The 23,513-nt window shown below is 36.3% G+C and overlaps 3 protein-coding genes across 3 annotated transcripts; 1 reads left to right on the plus strand and 2 right to left on the minus strand.

Annotated features, from left to right (window-relative positions):
- Positions 1-1,715: 1,715 nt before the first annotated feature.
- LOC110452670 lies at positions 1,716-7,523 on the minus strand. The gene is made up of 2 exons (XM_021501320.1): positions 7,431-7,523; positions 1,716-4,403 (listed from the first exon to the last, which is right to left on the minus strand). The coding sequence occupies exon 2, from the start codon at positions 4,326-4,328 to the stop codon at positions 2,670-2,672; it is 1,659 nt and encodes a 552-aa protein (XP_021356995.1). The 5' UTR covers positions 4,329-4,403; positions 7,431-7,523; the 3' UTR covers positions 1,716-2,669.
- Positions 7,524-9,469: 1,946 nt separating this feature from the next.
- Positions 9,470-13,081, plus strand: LOC110452674. Its single transcript, XM_021501325.1, has 6 exons — positions 9,470-9,491; positions 9,759-9,830; positions 10,420-11,273; positions 11,475-11,603; positions 11,748-12,281; positions 12,631-13,081. Exons 1-6 carry the CDS (start codon positions 9,485-9,487, stop codon positions 12,715-12,717), a joined length of 1,683 nt encoding a protein of 560 aa, XP_021357000.1. The 5' UTR covers positions 9,470-9,484; the 3' UTR covers positions 12,718-13,081.
- A 4,315-nt stretch (positions 13,082-17,396) lies between these two features.
- On the minus strand, positions 17,397-20,841 carry LOC110452664. The gene is made up of 4 exons (XM_021501312.1): positions 19,984-20,841; positions 18,190-18,322; positions 17,562-17,742; positions 17,397-17,442 (listed from the first exon to the last, which is right to left on the minus strand). Exons 1-4 carry the CDS (start codon positions 20,620-20,622, stop codon positions 17,397-17,399), a joined length of 999 nt encoding a protein of 332 aa, XP_021356987.1. The 5' UTR covers positions 20,623-20,841.
- Between the last annotated feature and the right edge of the window lie 2,672 nt (positions 20,842-23,513).

Raw genomic sequence — 23,513 nt, forward strand, 5'->3', positions numbered from 1 at the left:
AGAGCAGTCTTGAGTGAGTCGATTGTCTAACAATTTTACATTTTATTATAAAATCATTTCAATTTTTAAGGAATAATTTATTGAATCATTGGTTATAGTTTGAATGTCTTGTAGAGTGAGGCACTCCGTTGAACGTATAATTTTATTTGGTCTTTGACAGAAATAAAGGTTTTTTTTAAACTATCAGGGTATATTTTTACTTTTTACCAGTATACAAATGCTAGACAAATTCTTGACTCGAGGAGATATTTGCACTTAATATAATTTTCATCAAAATAAACCAATAAAAATGAGAAAAAATACTTGATACTTCCTTGTAAAATATACCAATATGATTAAGCAGAAAATGTAATGCAATTTGGCAAAAAACAACGACTTTCTTAAAAAAAAGCAACCGGGCACAAGGGTCACGAATAAATGAAATACTTTGAAATTCAAAATCATTTCTGGTTGATTGTTAAGTCCTCGAGGTTTTTTGAACACTTGATAGGCACAGTAATTTCTTACCTGTATCAAATGATAAATTTGCTATTAACTTTTTGTGTCTTACGTACATCTTTTGAAATATAATTAAATGTGATTTGGGTTACATATTCAGTCGTTGATTATTTCCATTTCATGTCCCTGTAGTTTTAACCTGAAACCTAATACACAACTTTATAACTTCCATATCTATAATCAGTGGATGAATCGTTATGAAGTTAAATGCAAGGGACACTCCCACCAAGGTTGACAATTTCGCATAAAGAAAATTAACATCTTTTGAATTTTAAACCTGTTGGAATGCAATGAAAATTTATCGTTGATTTTATTTAGTGGATATTTCTTCTTAACCTAGCCTTCTATAGCTAGCCTTTAGCCTTCTATAGTTTGCATTCTATATCTAGCCTTCTATAGTTAGCCTTCTATAGTTAGCCTTCTATAGCTAGCCTTCTATAGTTAGCCTTCTATAGCTAGCCTTCTAAACCTAGCCTTCTATAGCTAGCCTTTAGCCTTCTGTAGTTAGCATTCTATAGCTAGCCTTCTATAGTTAGCCTTCTAGATCTAGCATTCTATAGCTAGCCTTCTAGAGCTAGCCTTCTATAGTTAGCCTTTGAATTGTTTTTCGATCCAAGATAAAACATGGCTGCCACGGCCTCTGATTAGTAGAAAATATTGTCTGATATCACTCAAATATTGTATGCAGAATTATAATTTGTACTGCCACAGCTACAGCATTCTCCATTTTTTATTGTAGGAGATTGTCGTGGTATGGGGGTCGCTAATTGGCCAATTTATACATATTGTCCGATTTTGCTCATATTTGGTACATTTCTTTTCCTGTATGTCGGCATTATGAACTCATCTACGACATCCGCTTATTGTCAACTTATTATTAGAGGAACGTCATTGCATGACTCCTGATTGTCCGGAACTATTAATGTTATCTTATTTCACCAAATAGTTGAAACACATGCTACTTCTACTATACTTTCTGTTTCGCAATCGAACAAGATGGCCTCCGTTATATTGCTTGTGATTGGTCGAAATGTTGCTAAACGTTCTATCTTAAACTAAAAATTAAGTATGGAGGGGCACATTAAGATGTGACAGAAACCCATTGTCACAACTGAGCATCCATCCTAGATGGCATTGATAAAAATCAAAGCTAAATTAAAAAAGGACAATTTGAAAACTTTTTAAACAAGTTTATTATATTATTGATTTAAAGCATCAAACATCTTTGTGGTCACTCACTGTCACACAACTTGCATGGCATACATAATAATTTATTTACTGATATTTGTGAGGCATCTTCTTAACTTTCAAACCAAACATATCCAAGTGTTTAGGTGACCCTATTTAACAACACGTTCTGAGATTCTGCCTCATACACACTCACAGCAAGCATTTCATTGATCTGTCCAATACAAATCTCTATCTCTTCATGTAACAACGAAATTAAAACCTCAATAATAGATCGCTTTATGTGTGATATAAGGGAAGTCAGGTTATACACCTAGAGAACGAACAGGTCAATTTAAGCCAGAGACGCTGGTTCATTGCAAGTTTTGAAATCAATGACCTTGCTTTTGAATATTGAAAAGATGAAAAGAACATATTTCAGACTTAAATAAATGATCCTGATGTTTGGGAATAGCTGATTTGTAACAATGAATGTTTCATTGCCCTTTTATATTTACACAAGGTCCATGCCCAATATTTATGGGTAGATCAGGTTTTTAGAACAGTCTACTTGAGGATATAAGGTAAGTCAGGTTATACACCTAGAAAACAAGTCATTAGTACAAGGACGCTGATTTCAGATTTCATTGCAGGTTTTGAAATCAATGACATTTTTCTTGAGTATTGAAAAGGACATATTTCAAACTAAAATAAATGGGCCTGATGTTTCAGAATGGCTGATTTGTAAAAATTAATGATGACATTAATTTGGAACAATACTTCAAAACTAGAGTTGTAACAGAAACTATTTACAAAACCTGTAAACAATAAACCTGTGACATGTTTACATTAATTCCTCAAACATCATTGTTAGTCTATATAAGTGTTGATCAAGTGTATAAGATCATAATAACAAAGGTCAAAGTTTAATGTTAAAATTAACGTTTTTTTTGTATTTATCTGGTATAATTTGTCTGTATCATCACTCCAGGTTTAGTCACTCCTCAGTCACTGTAATACTTGAGAAGTTTGAGTTCCCACTCTCCTGTATCTAACATTAAGTTTGACCACAACACATCATCCTTCTGTATACCTACTGGTCCCTGTGTTCCTTTGTTTGTGTGAAGTGTTATTATGTACTTCCCTGCTCCACTTATCAGTTCTATTGTGTTCCTTGTCCAGTCAGTAATAACAATATTACCCTTTCTGTCATATACAACGGATACTGGACCAAACTTTTCTGGTGTGATCGCCTCCCGTGCCTGTATCCCCTCTCCCCGGTAGTGGACCAGGGGCTGGAGTGTTGGGTTGTACACAATGATGTGACGCCTGTAATTGTTGAGATCACTACTGTCTCCACTGATTAGTTTACTACTCACTACAGCTATGTTACTTGTAATACCACACTGTGTGATGGACAGTACTAACCCCATCCCTGACCCCTCCACAGTGGCTGTCTGTAACACCTGGCCATCTGCTGTGTACATCACCACCTTGTACCCCTGTGTACCCGCTGTACCCACCACTACCAGACCATCCCTGGTCACACACAGACTGCGTGGGTACCCCTCTGTAGTAAACCTTGTGACTGGTGTAGATGATGTAGAAACTTCACAGATAGTCCTCTCATCTCTACAACAGAACCACAGACGGCCTGTGGTGGGGTCCAGACTGATGTGTCTGATGTTACTGTAGTGTTGTATCTTTTGTATGACTTTAGGTTTGTTGGAGAAAAATTTACCTTTGTTGTTGATGAGTTTTACTGTGTTGGTTTTAAAATGACACAGCCATGCGCATCCAGTAGATGTAGGACAGATTGATGTGATTTCATCTTTACATTGGAACTGGGATATGACAGTTGGACTATCACAAAGTTTGTACAGGACTGCTCCAGTGGAGGTTTGACCCGTCTCTGTAGATTTGGACTGTTTAGGTCTCACAACTGGACATTGTTTGGAGTGACCACTACGTGCTAATCCTGCCTGGAGATGGTCAGTAGCTGTCTGCATTTTCCCCATGGCCCGCTCCAGGTGACTTTGTCTGTCGTTACATGGAGTAATTTCTGCCATGTCTATGTTAGGTGTCTGTGGGATATTTAAGTCCATGTCCTGGATTTCTGATACCGAGTCATACACATGTACAGCAGTGCCTGTCTGGAGGGTCTGTTTACACTCTGATGATAGTTTAACTAAAGTGTCTAACCTGTCCTCCAGTTTTGTGATGTGAATCTGAAGGAGGTCTGTGGTCCCCTTCTCCATCTTGTTACATATTGCTAAATAATCCTCTGTTATCTTATCTAAATACAATTTACATTGATCGCGCTGTTTTTTAATATCTATAGAGAGTTTTTGGTAGTTAGATTCACATGTCGAAATTTCTTTCCTTGCCGATTTGATTTCATTTTTGAGTTTGGGAATTTCAATGCTTTCTGTTTTATTCATAAAGTCTAGTAGTGTAATTTTTTTGTCATTTGTATTTTTTAAAATTTCTTGAAAGCTATCAATGTGTGTTTTGTGAGTCGTTATGGAACAAGTCGTACAGATCAGTAATCCACAGTCCTGACAGAGGAGAACCACCTCATTGTCCTTATGGTACAGACACTTTGTGTGGCCTTTGATCCTGACTGGAATTTGCGGACTTGGGCTGCTGTGTTTGGTTGCCATGGTTGTGGATGTGGGAGAAATAAAAGTGTACAGGGAAGTAACTTCTGGAGGATCTTGAGGTCTTCCTTTGTAAACCTGTGAAAGAAAAAGAAAAAATTAAATTTTGTATTGATTAAAAAGTGTGACTGTTTACAGTTAAATTTGAATTGTTTAGTTAAACAGATGAGTTATACTATATTACCCCAGACATTGTTCCGTACCGTCTATTATTTATTGTTTACTCAACTGCTCAATTCCTCATGTAAACAGAGGTTTGGCCTCCCATGGCAGAGGGAAGGGGCCCAGTACGGGTTATATAACATAAAAAACTTTTAATCCTATTCCTTGAGTATAGGGATGTTCACCTTAGTAAGTCTGGAGTATCCTTTGGCCAAGGGGACTCTATCAATGTTTATTGGCAGGATGTTACATTGTTGGGGGCAGAGGGGCGATGCTCATAAGAGGGGCAATACAGGAAAATCTTAAATCCTGTTTCTTGAGTAGGGATAGAGGGATTTTTTTCCACATTTATTGTGAAGTATGCTTTGGTCAAGGGATCTCTATCAGTTATCAGCTTAGGGCAAGTGTAACCTGCTTTGGAGCGGAGGAGAGACATAGGTTAGTCTATAAAATCCTGTTCTTTGAGTACAGGTAATGGTAATTTAAGCTAATTTGTGTTTGATTTTTAATAAATTAATGAATATTTACGTATATATGACTACACTTTCTGTTATTTGACCTCTGAAAATCGAAGGGCCCTGCTGTCAGAAATATATTTCATTTCTGCTTGACGTACAAATTAAATATATGTGTTTTTAGTTTTTATAGCGTAAAAGATTTATCTTATATTCCTGATGATAAAAGAAATTATGAAATCGCACCAGTTGACGATTTAGTCCTTTCGCGTAATGGTACATACAAACAGTATGTATACTACTTGTAACTTAAAGCAATTTTTTTTCCGTCAAGATATCGGTTTTGTTCTAGAAAGGTGGGGTCAACATTTGGCCTTGCATAACACCAGGTTGAGTGACAGGGTATCCTAACAAAATGACAGATAAATGTCACGGGAGAATGTTATTTTGAAAATGAATTATAATAGTGTACAGTGCATAACATTACTGTTATTTTGATACTAAATATGTCATACTGGTATACATGAAGTAAGCTTAGTGATACTTTTAATTAGAAAAACATGCAATTTTTTACATAATTCAAAATATAACCAACATTTTCAACTTGCCTATATATAGTTACAATGGTAGTCTATATTTTAAACTTCTTTAAAAACTTTCCATATACATTTTTTATGAAATATCAAAACCGGTAAAGTACTTTTTTAGCATGACAAACATGAGCAAAGGCCAATTTCACACAATCATGGAGATTTGATTATCAATGTTTTTTTATGGTAAATACCAATACATTTTCTGTTTTTGTATTATACCAAAACACTTTATTATATAACGTTTGTTTAAAAGTTATGTGCAACAGTAATAATTCTTGAATATGTATTCTGCCAAAGTAATCGTTCCTCTGGAGAATTACTTCAGGTTGAGATTGTGTTATAGACAACGATATGCAATAATATAATCTTAATAGTAAAACTATTATACACTTAATTATACCCCCCGCAACGAAGTTAGGGTGGTCCGTCCGTCTGTCCGTCCGTCGAAAAAGTTTGTCCGGACAACTCCTTCTAAAGTAATGGACCGATTTCAATAAACGTTCCCAGATATGATAACTACCACCTGAAGTTTTGCATGCAGGTATTGTTTTTTCAATCTGACCCCTTTTTTTAAGGAGAAATGACCCTTTGTTGAAAAACACTTGTCCAGACAACTCCTCCAAAACTATGGCGCCATTTCAACGGAGGTTTATAGATATGGTAACTGCCCCCTGACATTGTGCATCCAAGTAGTACGTTTTCATTCCGACCATTTAAGAGGAGTTATGTCCCTTTTTGAAAAAAACCTCTGTCTGCCTGATAAACTACAGGGCAGATTTCAAAGAAAGTTTACAGATATGGTAGTTACCCCCTGATGTCGTGCAGAATTTGGAATGTAAGAATGTTTGGCGTTGGGAGGGAGTACAAGAAGTAAGTCAGTGACCTATATAATTAAATAATCACCGATGGGTGACTATGGATTGCTTTACAATGCTTTGTCTTCGTTAGCCCTTTACTTACAGTTCTGGTTTATATAGGAGCGAGTGGTATTAGTTAATCTTTGGCTTACAGTTCTATTTTGCCTAATGCCCATTCACTAATCAAAATATGAAGGAATATTCCATTATTTTATATCGTTAACTCTAAAAAAATAAAGCAAGGACAGATATCCTTGTCTGACATACATTTTATTCTAGCAAATTTTATTTTGTGACCTTGAACTAGGGTCAATGTCATCAATGTTTACAAAACTTAAATCCATTCACATGAACAACCTACTTGTCAAATATCAAGACCCAATGACCTTTGGTCATGAAGAAACACAACTTAAAGGAAAAGTGGAAAGAAAGCTATGTTTTTTCTTTTTTTTTAATCAAAAATGACAAATTTACCGGTTGCCATTTTTTTTGAAATTCCTAGAGTTGAAAGTTATTATTAATAGCCAACTTTCAAGGAAGTATGAAAAATAGACTGATTTTAAAATTATGTAAATTAACGTGTCAAAAAAGGATATTTTTTCATTAGTAATGAAATTTCACATACTTTTCTTTTTTAATATTCAATAAAGAGAACAATTCATTCTTGGAATAGTGTAAAATTTGGTATCAAAATAACAGTTGGAATATATTGCACACGATGACGATATAATTTTAAGGTAATCGGGTCATTGAAATGCTCTATGAGGAATTGGATTACCACACCTTTAACACCCACACAGGTGTAAGTCAATGAAGTCGCATTTGTCATAAAATGAATTCTGAAAATAACTGTTCCTAATTTAAGCTTCCTATACCCATACCTTTTTGTATTTATATTGTTTTGAAATTCCAAGCGGGGGCCGACGCTAATGTTAAATCTCCATAGGCGTTGACCCTACCTTTATTTTACTTACAATATATTACAACTTAAAGTTTGAAGTGCTAATTAGAAATATCTAAAGAATGATGTGATCTTACCTTCACTTTGCCTGCTGACAATTATTGTCCAAAATGTATTAATCCAGAGTGTTATGAATCTTTGGTTAGGTGGTATTCGTATTCGAAAATGAGTTCAAACTGAGTAGACAAGGTCTGTGTCCTGAAATTTATACCTTCAGTTATTATGAGAACTAATAAAGAAATCTACTCCAAAGTGTTCTGCTGGTACCCTGAAGGGTTAACCTAACACCTATTTCTAGTCTTACCTGTACTATAGTTACCCTACCAAAAGAGAGCCTATAGTTATTTCACGGACTATATCACACCTTACCTGAACGATAATTACTCATATCCTGTCAAGAGCGCCTACGGATTTTACCTGGATTATATCACGGAGAATAGTACACATATTCTGTACGATGATTACACATATTGTGTTCATTTTGTTTTCTTCAAAACAAATAATGTTGAACACCCTAGGACGACATATAGCGGCACAGTTTAAAAAATACGGAGGCCCGCTATGATATTTCCTAGAAAGTATAGCACACCTGACGTAATAAATTAATGTTGTGGCTGTATTTATAATGCTTTTTTTCATTATTGATAGTAAATATGTCTGGGAATATATAAGCTATAACATAAAACATAAAAAATCATTATATGTGCATTTTTGTAGTCAGAATGAGATAAACATCAAGGCACGGTACGATAATTTCTGAATTTGCCGATACGGTTATATATAATATTGGTTCATAACGGTTGATTATGAAAATAAACTTTGTTAAAATATCATTTTTTAACCTAGGTTAAAGTATTTGTACAAAACAAATTAATGTTGAATACCCTAGGACGACATATAGCGGCACAGTTTTAAAAACACGGAGGCCCGCTATGATATTTCCGAGAAAATACATCACACCTTACGTAATAAATTAATGTTGTTAGCTATTATTTAAACCATAATAAAATCATTAAATGTGTATTTCTGTAGTCAAAATGAGATAAATATCAAGGCACGGTACGAAAAATTCTGAATTTGCCGATGCGGTAACATAAAATATTGGTTCATAACGGTTGATTATAAAAATAAACATTATTATAACATTTTTCGACTTAAGTTGTATTATTGTACAAAATAAACTAATGTTTAACACCCTAGAACGACATAAAGCGGCACAGTTTAAAAAAACCGGAGGCCCGCTATGATATTTTCGCGACAATACATCACACCTGACGTAATAAATTAATGTTGTTGCTGTATTGGTAATTCTATCTCTCTCCTTATTGATAATAACCAAGCGCCATTGACAAAATATGAGTAATTATCGCACAGGTAAGGTGTGATGGACACAGTGATATAATCCAGGTAAGTTCCGTAGGCACTATTGACGGGAAACGAGTAATTATCGTACAGGTAAGGTGTGATGGACTCAGTGATATAATCCAGGAAATGCCGTTGGCGCCATTGACGGGAAACGCGTAATTATCGTAGAGGTAAGGTGTGATGGACACCGTGATATAATCCAGGTAAGTTCCGTAGGCACTATTGACGGGAAACGCGTAATTATCGTACAGGTAAGGTGTGATGAAATTGTCGGAAATACTCGCCTTACCTGTGCTATTATCACAATTATCTTAGGTGACAGTTGACATGAGATTAACGCTTCTCAATAGAGGATAACTCAATCATTACTATAAAATCCGGGACCGAATCGTTTCAAATCAGTTCGTTCTTCGATTCGAAACCGAACACAACTCTTTGTTGCATTGAAGTTTCTTTGCGATTTTTCCATACCTATTTGCGAATTTATTCAATCTTTCAACACAGAGACGTTGTCGTCTCAGTCTGTACTCATTCTTGAATACGAACAAAGTACTCTTGATTTATTTTGAATATATTTTTAAATTATAAATTTAAATTTTGTTTTCAAATACATTTAAGAATCATGCATAAAGTGATGAAGATTTCTAGAAAGCTTGTTACAGGAAATAGAAGGAGAAACGACGAAGGAGATTCTGCAGACGAAATTGTCAATCTGGAGGACAATCAAATCAATGACGAGGAACAAGATGTGGAATGTGTGAAAGTAATGGAAGGTAATAAAACTGAAGCAAATAATTGATATCTGAAAAACGATTATTACTTCTTAAATAGCTATATTTTTGAAAGGTAAAAGTTATTAATATAGAATCATCACCAACAATTGTATATATAATGTTCGTTGTATGTGCGTAAATTCCCGAGTATTTAGTAAGTTGAATTAAAAGGAATATTTGACTTGGAAATACAAACTTGGATGCACATGTATTTTTACTATGTTTTATTGCTTCATGCCGTTACTCCTATAATGTTATACCTAACAGATCAAGAGGGAACCACTTGCGGAACCGAAGAGGAAAAAAACGCTAACGAAGGAAAAGTACAACCCATATCAGGTATGACTGTATTTCTTATTTTCCAATTCTGTTTTCTCTGTGTTGTCAATAGCATGCTCATACAACCTTTCCATACGGCGCATGGGTGTTGTGAATAAACCGTTACGCTAAATTGAAAGCTCAAAGATTCTTGCAAAGTTCTAGATTTATTGAGTGATTTATTTATAATTGATGAATTTACTAAACACTGATATATCATTTCATTAGAAAATTATTTGAACCACATAGATCAGCATACATCACAATGCAGATTTTAATGTAGATTTCAGTACTGGTTGTTGTCTGCTAGCGCAAAACGTGTGTGGAACACGTGTGTAGCCAAAAAAATCATCATTTCAAGAAATTTATCTTCAAAACGCCTTTGTATTTGTAACTCTGTTGATGAAGTGAGACAAATTCAAACTTACATAGCAGCCTATATTGCTGGGGAAATGTCATTAAAACCTGTGGATGTATGAAAACTTGGTTGTGATTTTCGAGTGAGCCTGGTTTTAGCAACCACTTGTCTTAAGCGGCCAAGTTCTGCCGGTCCCTTGGGTGGCCTCTTAATACAGGTTTGACTGTATTTCTTAAATATATTTACTTTTAGGACAAAAGAAGAAACACACACACCATTCATATCTATATTGCACGTGGTGCTATGAATTGGTTACAGATGTGAAACGACACATGTTGCAACGATGTAAGGAAAGGATGAATCATCTTCAAGGGAATGACCAGGACAAAGAAATTTACGAGTCTGCCATAGACGAAGAAAGAAAAACTATAAAAAACTTTTTGTTTAATATGTGCATTAGCCCTGATGAATTTGAGGATAGGTCTTATAGCAAAAATGAGCTGCTGGAACTTTTTATGGAATACGGACATATCGTTGTACCTGAGAGGTTTGCTGCGACCTTCAAGCCACCACAACGATTTCGAAGTAGTCTGGCTACGGGATTATTTCCAACCGCTTGTTCAAGGGAAATTCAAACCAGTTTCACGAACGGAAATGACAAAAATGAACCACCAGCAGCATCCAACAGCCACACTTCATCGCGGAGAAAAGAGCCTAGCGGTCAAGAAGCATCAAGGACAAAACCAGACCCAACAACAAGGAGCAACACCCCATCCAAGCGTTCGAGGAGGAATATCGACACCAGCGACGACATGATATCAAGCATTGAGGAACCAGAACAGGCAACAAAGAGTTACACCCCATCGAAGAGATCAAAGAGACATACCGACACCAGCACCGACGAGATGGGCACAGACCAGGAAGACAACGAGGAACAACAGATCAAGACGATAAGTACAAATATTATACAGAGACTGAGGTATTCTAACAACGGAACACTGATGAAGACTGAGGTACCAGCAAAAGAGGACGTTTTAGATAAATTTCATGTCTCCGGAGAAGCAGCAGTGAAAATAATAAGAAGAATACGCTATTTCAAACAAAAGGTACACAAGTTATTCATATTTTAAAACTTAATAAAATCACGTCTTTGCCAATAAAAAAAGGATATTACCTAAAAAGAATTAGGTCAGGATCAAATAAAACTTTCTTCAATGTTTTAATGTTTTATCTATGTTCTCGTAGAAATTATGTTTGTTTTTGTTATCGTAGTGTTACATTTTAGTATCAATTTGTCTTTCTTACAGGACGAGCTATTGGAAATAGCGCATGGAGTTATTGCGAGAGAGTCGCAGAAGAAACACAAGAAGATATCCGACCTTCAAACCCCCTCCATAAACGTGCAGGACCCAAAATTTAAATCTATTGTGACAAAGGTATTTACCAAAGAGACCTGAATGTTCATAAGTTACTATACTTCTACTGACATCCTTTTCACATTTATAGTAATTCGTTATTTCATTATCTGTTGTTAATAATTATGTGATTGACAAATTTATATTTTTTCTTTCCCTTTCAAGGTATGCGGCGAAAAGAAAGGGGGTAAAAAAACGGAAAAGGACAGGATCATCGACCGGAAGAATAAGAAGACCATCACCATATTAATGGATGAAATTATCAACAAGGAGAGGAGCAAAGCGAAAACAATGACGGACCAGGAGATCATGCAGCATCTATATAAACAGGATTGGCCTCACTGCAAGAAGGCCTACCATTCGGTCAAAGGGAAGATTGTATGCAATGGTTTGCATTCAATCCCGGCGGGTACCATTGTGTGCGACTACCATGGGAATCATATAACACACACACAAGGAGAACAGCGCCTAAGGAGCATCGAAAAAGACGAAGATGCCAAGCACATGCTCTTTTACAGGCACCCTGTCAACGGCAAACGGATGTGTGTCGATGCCGCCACAATTCCCTGTCTCTGCCACCTCGGCATGAAATCAGGAACCATGAGCAGACTCATAAGTCACTCTGCAACTGCACCAAATTTGAAAGCTGTCGCCAGAGTGATAGGGGGACACCCATGTGTGCTACTTATTGCCACGGAGGTATGTATAAGTATGAAATTGAAAAGAATTGAAATTATATTTTAAAATATAAACTTAATTAATTTAACAACAATTATGAAACAAATTATTTCAACTTTGATTAAACACTCATGTTGGCCCGGACGTTAGCGCGTGGGGGTCTTAGTGTGGGAGGAAACCGGAGTACCCGGAGAAAACCCACGTGGTCGGGCAGGTGACCCCAACTTTTTCACTTCCGATCGGGGAATCGAACACCAGCCGCCTTGGTGAAAGGCAAGTGCGCTATCCACTGCACCACCCGACAACCCAATTATTTTTTGTTTTCTTATAGCCGACTTATTAATGCAATGTCATTTCATCTACTTTTTAGGTAATAAAGAACAGTGCAGAGTTCTTATTTGATTACGGAGTCCGACCGAGTCCGACCGGAGAAAAGATATCTTGGTTGCAAAAATGAATATTATAATACTGATTAAATCATTAAGTCAGTATTGCAATATGCATTTTCTACAACCAAAATGGATAAGTACACATTTCAATATAAAAAAATGCTATAATTTCCTTAAATATTTAGACAGAGAGATAATAATATGCTTGAAATGTTTGTAACTATCTCCTCTTCATTTTAATGTATAGTTTGTATGGCTAAAAAGCATAAATAAAAAGTGGGTCCAATACTGACCAGTCGTTTTTGCCAAATATGGCGGAGAAATCCTAATTTTCACATTATAAAAAATGTTATAATTTCCTTAAACATTAAGATAGCGAAACGCCAGTATGCTTGAAATGTTTTTAAACATCACCTTTTCACTTTAATGTATAGTTTGTATGGCTAAAATGCATAAATAAAAATATTGAGTCCAATACTAACCAGCGTTTTTTGCCTAATATGGCGAATAAATCCAAATTTTCACATAATAAAAAAGGCTGTATTTCCTTATATTTCATTTTCCAACTTATATTCCAATATATTCTTTTCAAACAGGTGGTAAGTTACCTGTTTCGTATGGACCTCCCTTGGCATAATCATTTCAAGAAGTGAGATTTATCGAAACATATTTTGATAGATATGTTATTTCTTCTCGACATACTATAATTTCCTTATATTTTATTTTCCAACTTATATTCCAATATATTCTTTTCCAACAGGTGGTAGGTAACCTGTTTCGTATTGACATCCCATGGCATTATCATGTCGAGAAGTGAGGTTTATCTAAATATTGTTTTATAGATATGTTATTTTTTATTTCATGTATGTATATCTATATATTTTGTCGTTTCCAATAACTCGTAAGTATAAGTTTTTTTTCGACATATTATGTATTAAGAGTAATATGAGTTTAATATTAGTATTACCATTACATATGCCGCTATTTTTTTTTTAAAGTGTCATTATATTAATTATGTTTTTGTATCTACCTCTTTTATCCCAAACAGCTTGTAAGAATTAGTTGTCAATGGAACTCCCGTGCAATAATAAAGGCAAACGGTGTGGGTCACCTTAACGACTTCTTTATTTCTTTATCTGAAATGTTCTCTTTTTTTCTTTTTCCGTCAGATGGGCTGATGAAAGCAGGGTCCCCGTCCCCAGCCCGGGTGGAGATATCTGTCATACAATATTAAATAAATATATGTATATAATGACAGATATCTCTAGCAAATGCTTTCAATATTCAATTTTTGCAAGTTTTAAAGAAAAAATATAATTTACTGATCACAATTACACTCCTTTAATTTTGTTTTTATACAATTCATCTATACAAACACCATAACTACATATCAAAATATAGATCGATCTTTCAAAAAAATTAAGTATATTACAATTTCTGTATTTTACATTTTAAGCATTCAGTTCTCTTAGTAATTACTACTGACGTAAAAACTTGAACCAATGTCAGATTTTGACATTATATTAAACTTTAATTCTATAATTAAATGTTACCAGCCAATATCATAAAAACCGTCTCGGCTTAATAGAAAATAATTATGCCATGCTTTTCTATTTCTCGCCCTTTTTGACTACAAAATTACACACATAATGATTTATCTAGTTCACATTTAAGCATTGAACTGTTTTTGTATGGTATTCATGATCTATTTAATAGATCATAAATACCATACAAAAACAGTTCAACACTGACATATTTACAGTAAAAGAATATTAAATAGTGTAGTATTGCATATTTGTGTATAAGAATGGTCTTTATTTCCCTATGGAATGCATTTAACAATTAACATACACAAACAAAACGTCAGATTTCTAGATTAACACTGGGAAAAACGCGTATAACCACACAAAAAGTTCTTCCTAATTCAAGCGTCTGAAAAGTTGACAAGTCTATTGCCGTAATCGGCTGGGTCCTGAAAGGGGATCCTGATGACGCGTGTTCCATATTTCGTCCTTAACATGGCGTTCCTCTACTTGTTGAACGATTCTGCAGTAAGTCCAGATGCTTTGCTAAAATCTCCTCGTCTACACATTTCGTCGATATACACTGCTGCACTCTTCTCTGTAAGTGTTTCCTTGAACTCTGTAAGCCGGATGAAAATCTCTCTAAGGGTTGCATTGAGTCCTGCCGAATATCGTTTCCAGGTAGATGACTAAGACAGCGTCCGCATCAAACTCCCTCAAGTCTGTCATCATCCAATTGTTACACCCGAAAAATATTTTTGATTAATGTTTTGTATTATTCCAAATACAAGTCGGACAAGGTATGGTTTTATTTTCAGAAATGATTCATCAAAGTAAAAATTACTGCTAGTTTTTCCAGCGCTGAGTGTCAGGTTTTGGCAGTGATACATGGACGAGGATCCTTAAAAAAAAGGGTCACACAAAACAATCGGAACATAAACGGAACCTTGTACCACTCCTCGTGGAAGCTACAAAAACGGAACCTTGTAGTATACCTTATGATGTACAGGACGAAAACGGAACCCTGTAGAACACAAACAAAATAGGTAAAGTATTTCTAAAACGAAAAGGTCAATTCGACCGCATTTATTTCATACTTCTGGATGTCATGTCAGTTTATGGATCAATGTACATTACACTAACCGCCAATTCGTGATGTTATTTAATTTGCATGTCTATGTCATGCCGGCCCCGTCATCCTTAGTCACGTCTTCATAATTATTTTGATGTAAGGTATTGTTTGGTTTTATTTTGTTGCACGTCCTGCCAACAACCTAAGGTAATTTAAGAACATGTCTCCATGTGTATGGAAGCCGTAGACCGGGTACGTTGGTATAATTCCCTCCTTGTGATACCGCTTTAAGGACCTGCCAATATGGCCACCACTCCAAACTGTATATCAAGTTCAATAATGCACTCCGTTAGCATTAAACAATACCTGTCACAAAATAATCCTCCATTATATCTCAAACATGATTGAGTTACATGCACACTAAATTGCAGAAAATAGCATTCAATAACTGATGAAAAACTCACTTTTTATATGTACATTTTCCAAGCTAAATAAAAGTTACTATTCAGGAAATAAATATTCAAACTTGTAAATATCATAAGGTTGGATGTCCATTGAGATGCATTTGTCGAGGAAATTGTAAGAAAATGTGTCGAATCTCCAGAATAATAAGTAGTAGAAACTACCATTTCTAAAGACGTTAAGCAGGAGTAGAAACTACCATTGGTAATTTCGTATCTAGAATTGTTCTTGAAATAATTTCCTAAAATTTCGTTTGGTCACCGGCGGCGAGAGACCGCAGTAACATCCTGCGGGGGCTCCCGGCCGTTCTCACAAAGTTTTTTTTTCTCATAGTGCGGAAGTCCCAGGGAACCCAGATATTATTTGTTTTGTACTGAACTCCCATGGCCAATCCCCGACCGTTCTCAGAAAAAGATTTTTTTGGATTATTTTTCAGAAATTATTTGTTTTGTACTGAATTCCGGCCCGCGGCCAAGTGTGGCGAGGCTTCTTTAACAATTTGTTTAAAAGGTAGGGTCAACGCCTATGGAGATTTAACATTAGCGTCGCTGCTGCACATAACTTTAGAACATGCGTAATATAATAAACAGGTCTCGCACAAAGCTCAAAAGGAGTATATAACCTCAAGTGAGGTATATGTGCTCAATTGCCGTATGCTATTATACCCCAGTTGGTGTATCTTGAAAGTAATTAACATACGCCGTTCGAAGCATGCATAATCGAGAAACGACACCTGTTTTGCATGAATGACCAAGCTATTAGTGTCCAATAGACAGGCTCCACGATTTACCAAATTGTGAACTTTGTCTCGCAAAGCATGATTCAATTGTAAATTTACCTGTCTCTTCACCTGTACGTGTCAATAAAAGCCCTGTAAACTCCACTTAGCTTTCATTGTTTGTGTCGAACCTCCGTGAGCCAACCCCATCCACTCCACCAACGGCGGCATTTTACCGGAAGATAATTTGTAGCAAGTAAGTGTGAAACAAAGGCGGGTTAATAAGTCCGGATACGTAATTTGTAAAGTTTTGTATGGAGGACTTTACACGCCATGCAATGTTTTTAATAAATCTCAACACGTATCGTTTTTATATGTTTTCGTATGTACAATTAAGTACAGATACAGTTTCACCACGTTACATTAACATTTTATGATTTAGCGTCAAAACATTCTACTTATCAAGTCCAGTGTTGTATTTTTTGGACGTTCAGCATCAGTGTATCCGGTACTCGAGGGATCTCCTGAACACAGAAAGTAGCTTTGTACGTTGGTGGCATCACATAAAATGGTAATTATGCATTTGGTATTTATCATATTTATGGAGAAAAATAAAGACAAACACATAATATCAAGTGCACAGTACCTATTTCATTATTCGTACTTGCCTCCATCTTCAGATTAATCAACATCATTAAACTTCATCATCGTCATCGTCTTCATATTGATCGGGTGTGCATATGTTCTCTACAAATTATTGAAAATTGAAATAGTTTGCGTTGACCATATTTACATTGATATATAGCGACTATTCAGGGAGCATGCTTAATATAAGGCGATACAATATCTTCAAACAGAACACATCTTCGGAATTTCGGAAGCGCGTTAGGAAAAACAGTAATCCCGGAGGAAATGTAGCGGGTCAACCAGCAACATGCAAAACCTTCCATACGGGCAAAAGGTTGGTTAAACCTATTCAAGACCCAAAAGCATGACTTCTAACTCCCCTTTGGTTTTCCTGTTTGAGAAAGGTATTTGTAACTAACTGTTTACTTTTACTTAATGAACTTCTAATACATGAAAAATGAAAAACTAATTAATACATTATTTAAATGGCAACGTATGCCCAATACACACCTCGATATATGGTGAAATTTGGTGCGGTCGGCAGGTAGCACAAAAATTGGCGTCAATTTAGCTTTGCTCCCTTCACAGAACTTGTGGTTGTAAACCTTCCGGTTATCTTGGCAGTTGCGCTTAAAGTTTATCAAATCCTCGTCTAGCGCTTCCCCGGATATGCTGGTGTGTGTCCTCGTAACTGAAATTCAACACAAGTGCTTATGTTTGTCTTTATTTATCTTATACTTGTTAGATGGGTTGTTTTGCATACAATGTATGTGCTACTACCAACTATGCATAGCACACGCGACATCCGCCCGGTACGCGCTATATCCGTTGAACTTCCGGTTCATGAATTTTCACCAAAGAAATCGTCGTTTTCATCATATACTGAGCAACAGAAGCTGGTAGTGTACACACTTCATATCTATCTAGATTTATTATGACTTTCACTGTATCATATTTTAAGAAACAATATGATTACATTGAATATGAAATATAAAATAAGTTAACGCTTCATGTGTGAATACTAGAAATGCTATTGCATTTCAAGTACCTGGTGCTGATATTTCACCATATCAAAATGAAAATACAAGTTCGTATCCGAACTACCAAACTTTTTAGCAATCATCTGGTACAATGTTACCTTTCGGAGCTGACAAATAGCCACTGCTACGTAATATCAACCGCCATTGGAAGGTCTCCGTTGTAAGATCGGTGTGCTGCATATCTCGTTCCTTTTGTCCCAGATCAAACAACCCAAGAAGGTTAGCGCGGATCTTAAATCAAACGCCAAAATTTAAATTTACTTAATGTATGCTCTGATGTTTTATTGTTAATTAGGCAAAGGACTTGTTTGAAGCCACATGAAGTGAGGTGTCATTGGAAACAAAGAGCAGATCCGGTGAAAGTCTTCATTACCGCACAGATTATTTTGAGGTATTGCATGTATATACAATTTGTTACATATATTGGGGGATTACAGAGTGGATTTGAGGTTCATAATTTCTTAAACAAACTATTACGGCATTGTGGAAATATAGATATTAAAAGCCTGTTGAAACCCCTACCAATGCTTAACCATAAAATTGCTTATGTTGCAGAAATTACATCAGGAAGAATTGTCAGAGAAAACACCCCACAACAACATTTAATGACACCACCACCACCACCAACACCACCACAACGACCATCGGAACACAGACTGGTATACAGGGTGTTGCAGATGAGCAACATCCTAAAACACATTGCCAGTTATGTGGTTTAGATGATGACAAACCAGGAAAATGGTGTTGGATTGGTTGTGAAGCACCCGATTGTGAGTATTGGGTGCATTCCTTCTGCACCAACATCAATGTGAAAAATAAGAAATATTTAAAACATATTGAATTTTGGTGTCCAAATCACAATAAATTGTAATATCTAAAAAGGAGCTTTCAGTGTTGTTTATAGATGTACACCTGTTCGACTGGGCTCATGGGTTAATGTATTTTTAAAACTCTTTGTAGTGGCCAGTTATTGTATCTCAGATGATTGCGACTGTGTTGTTCAGTATTTTGATTAACTAATAATTATATAGCGAAGCGTAAAGTTATCAAGTGCGTTAATCTGTTACGTTAGCGCAGTTTAGCCTGTTCTATTACGTAAATGTCTAGGGTAGGAAAGGTAAACATTTATTGTTATGAATTGTTGTTTTAGGGTGTTACGACCATGGAATAAATTATATTGAATTGAAAGAAGGTGTTGATCATTGTTGGACAAGAACTTTTAAGCCACGACCGGCTACAGTACATATTGGACTGGTTGGTTCTTTGTGTCATGTAGTATTGTCTTCCTTCGGTTATGTTATGTTGGAGCAACAACACTTTTGATAATCCAAGGCATTTCATTAGCTAACAGCAAGGTTATCTGATTGGGTGAATTTCAATCCTACCTTGGGGTATAAATATAGGCGCAAACAGAGCAAAGCTCTCTCTTACTCTGGCAGTAAACGAAGACGGACAACTACAAAAAACATCGCGACCTAATGCAAAGTGCACGCATGTATTTAGTACTGACACATTGTGCAGGCTTTGTTGAGTTTTCGGTAAGTCTTCAAGCACAATCTTTGTATGTATTTATGAACATGAGTTATAATAGACATACGAGATATTATCACGGCTTACTGTGGCCTCGGAAGTGCATATAAGTTGACAAATATTGTTTTATCATTGTATGATCGTCAATAATCACCACTGCACTCGGCGGGATAGCTATTACTTTTACACATTGTGATACTACAATATAAAGGTTGGTATAGTAACTGCATTAATGTAAGAAATATATAGGGTATTTTGTACCTATTATTTACATCACATCTTATAACAATTACCGTATTCAGGACATTAATTTATAACTAACCTTAAGAATAATTATGTTTCATAGATTTTAGGGCGATTACCTCTTCTAATCTGTCGAAGTTCCTACACACTCTCAACCATCTCTGTTCCGTAGGTACTCCAGGCGGCATCCACATTTTGCATCGCCTGTTCTTCGCTTCCAGGATGAAGTCACCAGCTTCACCTTTGCTGTGATTACCGGAAACTGAAAAAGATTCAGTCGCTGCCAGGAAGTGTTTAACCTGTGGGGGTGCCTGAGCGCGAACCATTAAGTCCGTCAACTCTAGCTCTTGGTAGTGGGTCATGTTTAACCCATAGAAAAGGTCGGTAAAGGAAGCGCGACTACTCAGGATGACACTGCTGTTGTTGCGTCGAATCCCAGCACGGAAAACATAAACAGACAAAAGATATGTAAATACAATATCAACCATAAACAGGAAGTTTGGACTCGCAACATCCCTCATCCACACCATGAAGTCCACAGCCGACACTCCTACACCAGCTGCCATACGTTCTCTAAAGTATGGCAATAGAAGCTCGTCGGCCATGCCAAACAAAGCAATTTCCACCATCTGAAAACTTTTGTGGTGGTCAGATGCTGCATGGGCTGCCAGTTGAGCTTTAGGGCTTCGGTACCCCAGCATCTTGGCAATGTCTTTAAGGAAGACTTCCCATAGGAACTTGAATAGACCCTTGATCATATTTATTTCAATATGCCCCAGACCTGGTTGCAACAGGATGTTCCTAAATTTGCACAATATAGCAACATCAGTGATGGGAGCGACTACATGGTGTTTGTCTGCCAAGTGTGATTTGAGCTCGCACTCTCCGTAAAGCCGTTCACCACATCGTGGACATACGAAGACTTTGTTGATGAGACGTGAACCTGTAAATAAACATTGAAGGTAGTTTAATATCTAGGTACATATTCAAAATACTTAATTATCTTAATTATCACAATAACTTCTATATACTCGTAGGCGACCCCCCCCTCTCCCCCAAATAGCCTACAAAAGTAATGAACTGAGTATACGAAGATACTTAAATTTTCATTCATTTTTCATTGAATGTGTAGAGCTTAATGGGGAAGGGGGTTATCTGCCACGCCCCTCATTATATTGAACATTTTGTTTAAATTAACAACATTTCGAAAAGTCATTAGAAACAGACAGTCCATATTGCATGGACGATTGAAATTGTTAATACTTAACGTACTTATTGAACAGGAAGTAATTATTAGTGAAGTCCATGACCATACCTAATATGTAGGGTGATCCATCACAGCCAACCATGGTCCATTCCCTTTTTCCACAACACGTCTGCGCCTCTATGTGCTCTAGGACACGTTCCACTGACTCGTACGAGCATGGATTGACCATACAAGGGTTTCCCACGGCAACCTTTGGGGGGGACTGTGGATGTTTTGACGAGATGAAATTGTATGGGTCTGTATGTAGGAATGATGGTGATTGATTGCTGGTTTATGTTTTCTTTTTGCTGTTTTCTATGATGATGTCAATGTGGTCGTGTGTATGTGTATCGTGTTCCTGTTTCAGATGCTGAAGGCGGGAGTCTATGAAATGATGTTGAAGGGAAATGAATGATTGCTGACACGATTCCACACTGCGCGTGACCGTTTCCAATATGTTGACATTATCATTGGAAAGCCACCGAAATGGTGACAGTTGTGGATTATTTTGGATGGAGGATGAAGCAACAGGAATGATATGAATTATGTTGGTGATGACACTTAATTTTGCTTTTGCGTCGTAGCGAACGCGCCAGTTTCTAGACAAAACCCGATTGTTATCAAAATATGATACAACATCACCATTCTGGGGACATTGAACTGGGATGGTCGTGTAGGATTTGATCCAGTTTAATAGACACGAGTAGCTTCCGGATGGTGATGTCGCTGCATTTATTTGTACGGCACTCTTGCTCCCAGTTAGAAAATAAGTGATGAGTGATGATGAAAATGACAATGGCAACGTAATGTTAAAAGATGACGCTAAATATATCTGTTCGATGGCCTTCACAATAGCTAAACACTGAGGTATTGTTGGTGTCGAAATCAGAACATATTGAAGTCAAAAAACAAACCAGTAGTTTATTTTGCTTATGAAGCCACGACTGAGGGTTGTACATTTTAAGAAAATTGTCATCCTTATAACTTTCCTTTGCTGACATACAATCGGAGACAATTTTAGAAGATAAATGTTGCGCGAACGCCTGTGTAAGAGTGATCATGTCATTCTCTGGGATAACGTTTTTCTCCATCATGTGTATAACTTTTGTTAAATGTACTTCGTTATAAACTTCCTCATTTTCGTGTTGGGGCTGACCAAAGTTCAACTCGGAATGTTTTGCACACAATGTACATAGATATGTTGAAGTCTTGGAAAGGCAATTTTCCGAAATCAATGCCTGCACGATACATTTTCTAAATTTATTGGCAGAAATTCTAAAGATTTTATTGCCGTCATCCTCCTCGCAAGCAAACTGCGAGTGATTACGGCAACTACACTTTGGTTTCATCCTGTGGAAAAAAGTAGGAACTGCGTTACAAAATGTTAGTTTCACTTATTTAACGTTATGCATTAATTTAATTTGACATAATTATTAAGTATATTTAATTTTATTTTGTGTTTTACATCCAAGTTAATTTTTTGTGTTGTGTTCAAAATAAACATTGTACGGCAACTATGAGATACCGTATTTTTTGTGTTTATGACGTATCCGGACTTATTAACCCGCCTTTGTTTCACACTTACTTGCTACAAATTGTCTTCCGGTAAATTGCCGCCGTTGGTGGAGTGTATGGTGTTGGCTCACGAAGTTCCGACACAAACAATGAAAGCTAAGTGGAGTTTACAGGGCTTTTATTGACACGTACAGGTGAAGAGACAGGTAAATTTACAATTGAATCATGCTTTGCGAGACAAAGTTCACAATTTGGTAAATCGTGGAGCATGTCTATTGGACACTAATAGCTTGGTCATTCATGCAAAACAGGTGTCGTTTCTCGATTATGCATGCTTCGAACGGCGTATGTTAATTACTTTCAAGATACACCAACTGGGGTATAATAGCATACGTCAATTGAGCTCATATACCTCACTTGAGGTTATATACTCCTTTTGAGCTTTGTGCGAGACCTGTTAAATTGTTTTGGTATGATACAAAAACAGAAAATGTATCGGTATTTATCATAATACAGATTGATAGTCAAATCTTCAATATTATGTGAAATTGGGCATTGATCATGTTTGGCATACTAAAAAAGTACTTAACCGGTTTTTATATTACATTAAAACGATTCTGTAAACTGAATACATATGTGGGAAATTTTCAAAGATGTTTAAAGTGAAACTTTTGCAATATTTATCGGTCATTTTGTGAGGATACCCCCCCCCCCCCCCCTGTCATTCAACCTGTTGTTATGCAAGGAGGTCCACTACGGTTATTAGTAGTAATTATGAATAAACATTTATGCAGTTATTGATTATTTTTATGTATCTACATATGGCAAAAGAATAAAAGAAATCAAAGTGGGGGCCAAATGTTTACCTCACCTTTTTTTTTGGGGGGG

Source organism: Mizuhopecten yessoensis, unplaced genomic scaffold (assembly GCF_002113885.1).
Source record: "Mizuhopecten yessoensis strain PY_sf001 unplaced genomic scaffold, ASM211388v2 scaffold6785, whole genome shotgun sequence".
Taxonomy (NCBI): domain Eukaryota; kingdom Metazoa; phylum Mollusca; class Bivalvia; order Pectinida; family Pectinidae; genus Mizuhopecten; species Mizuhopecten yessoensis.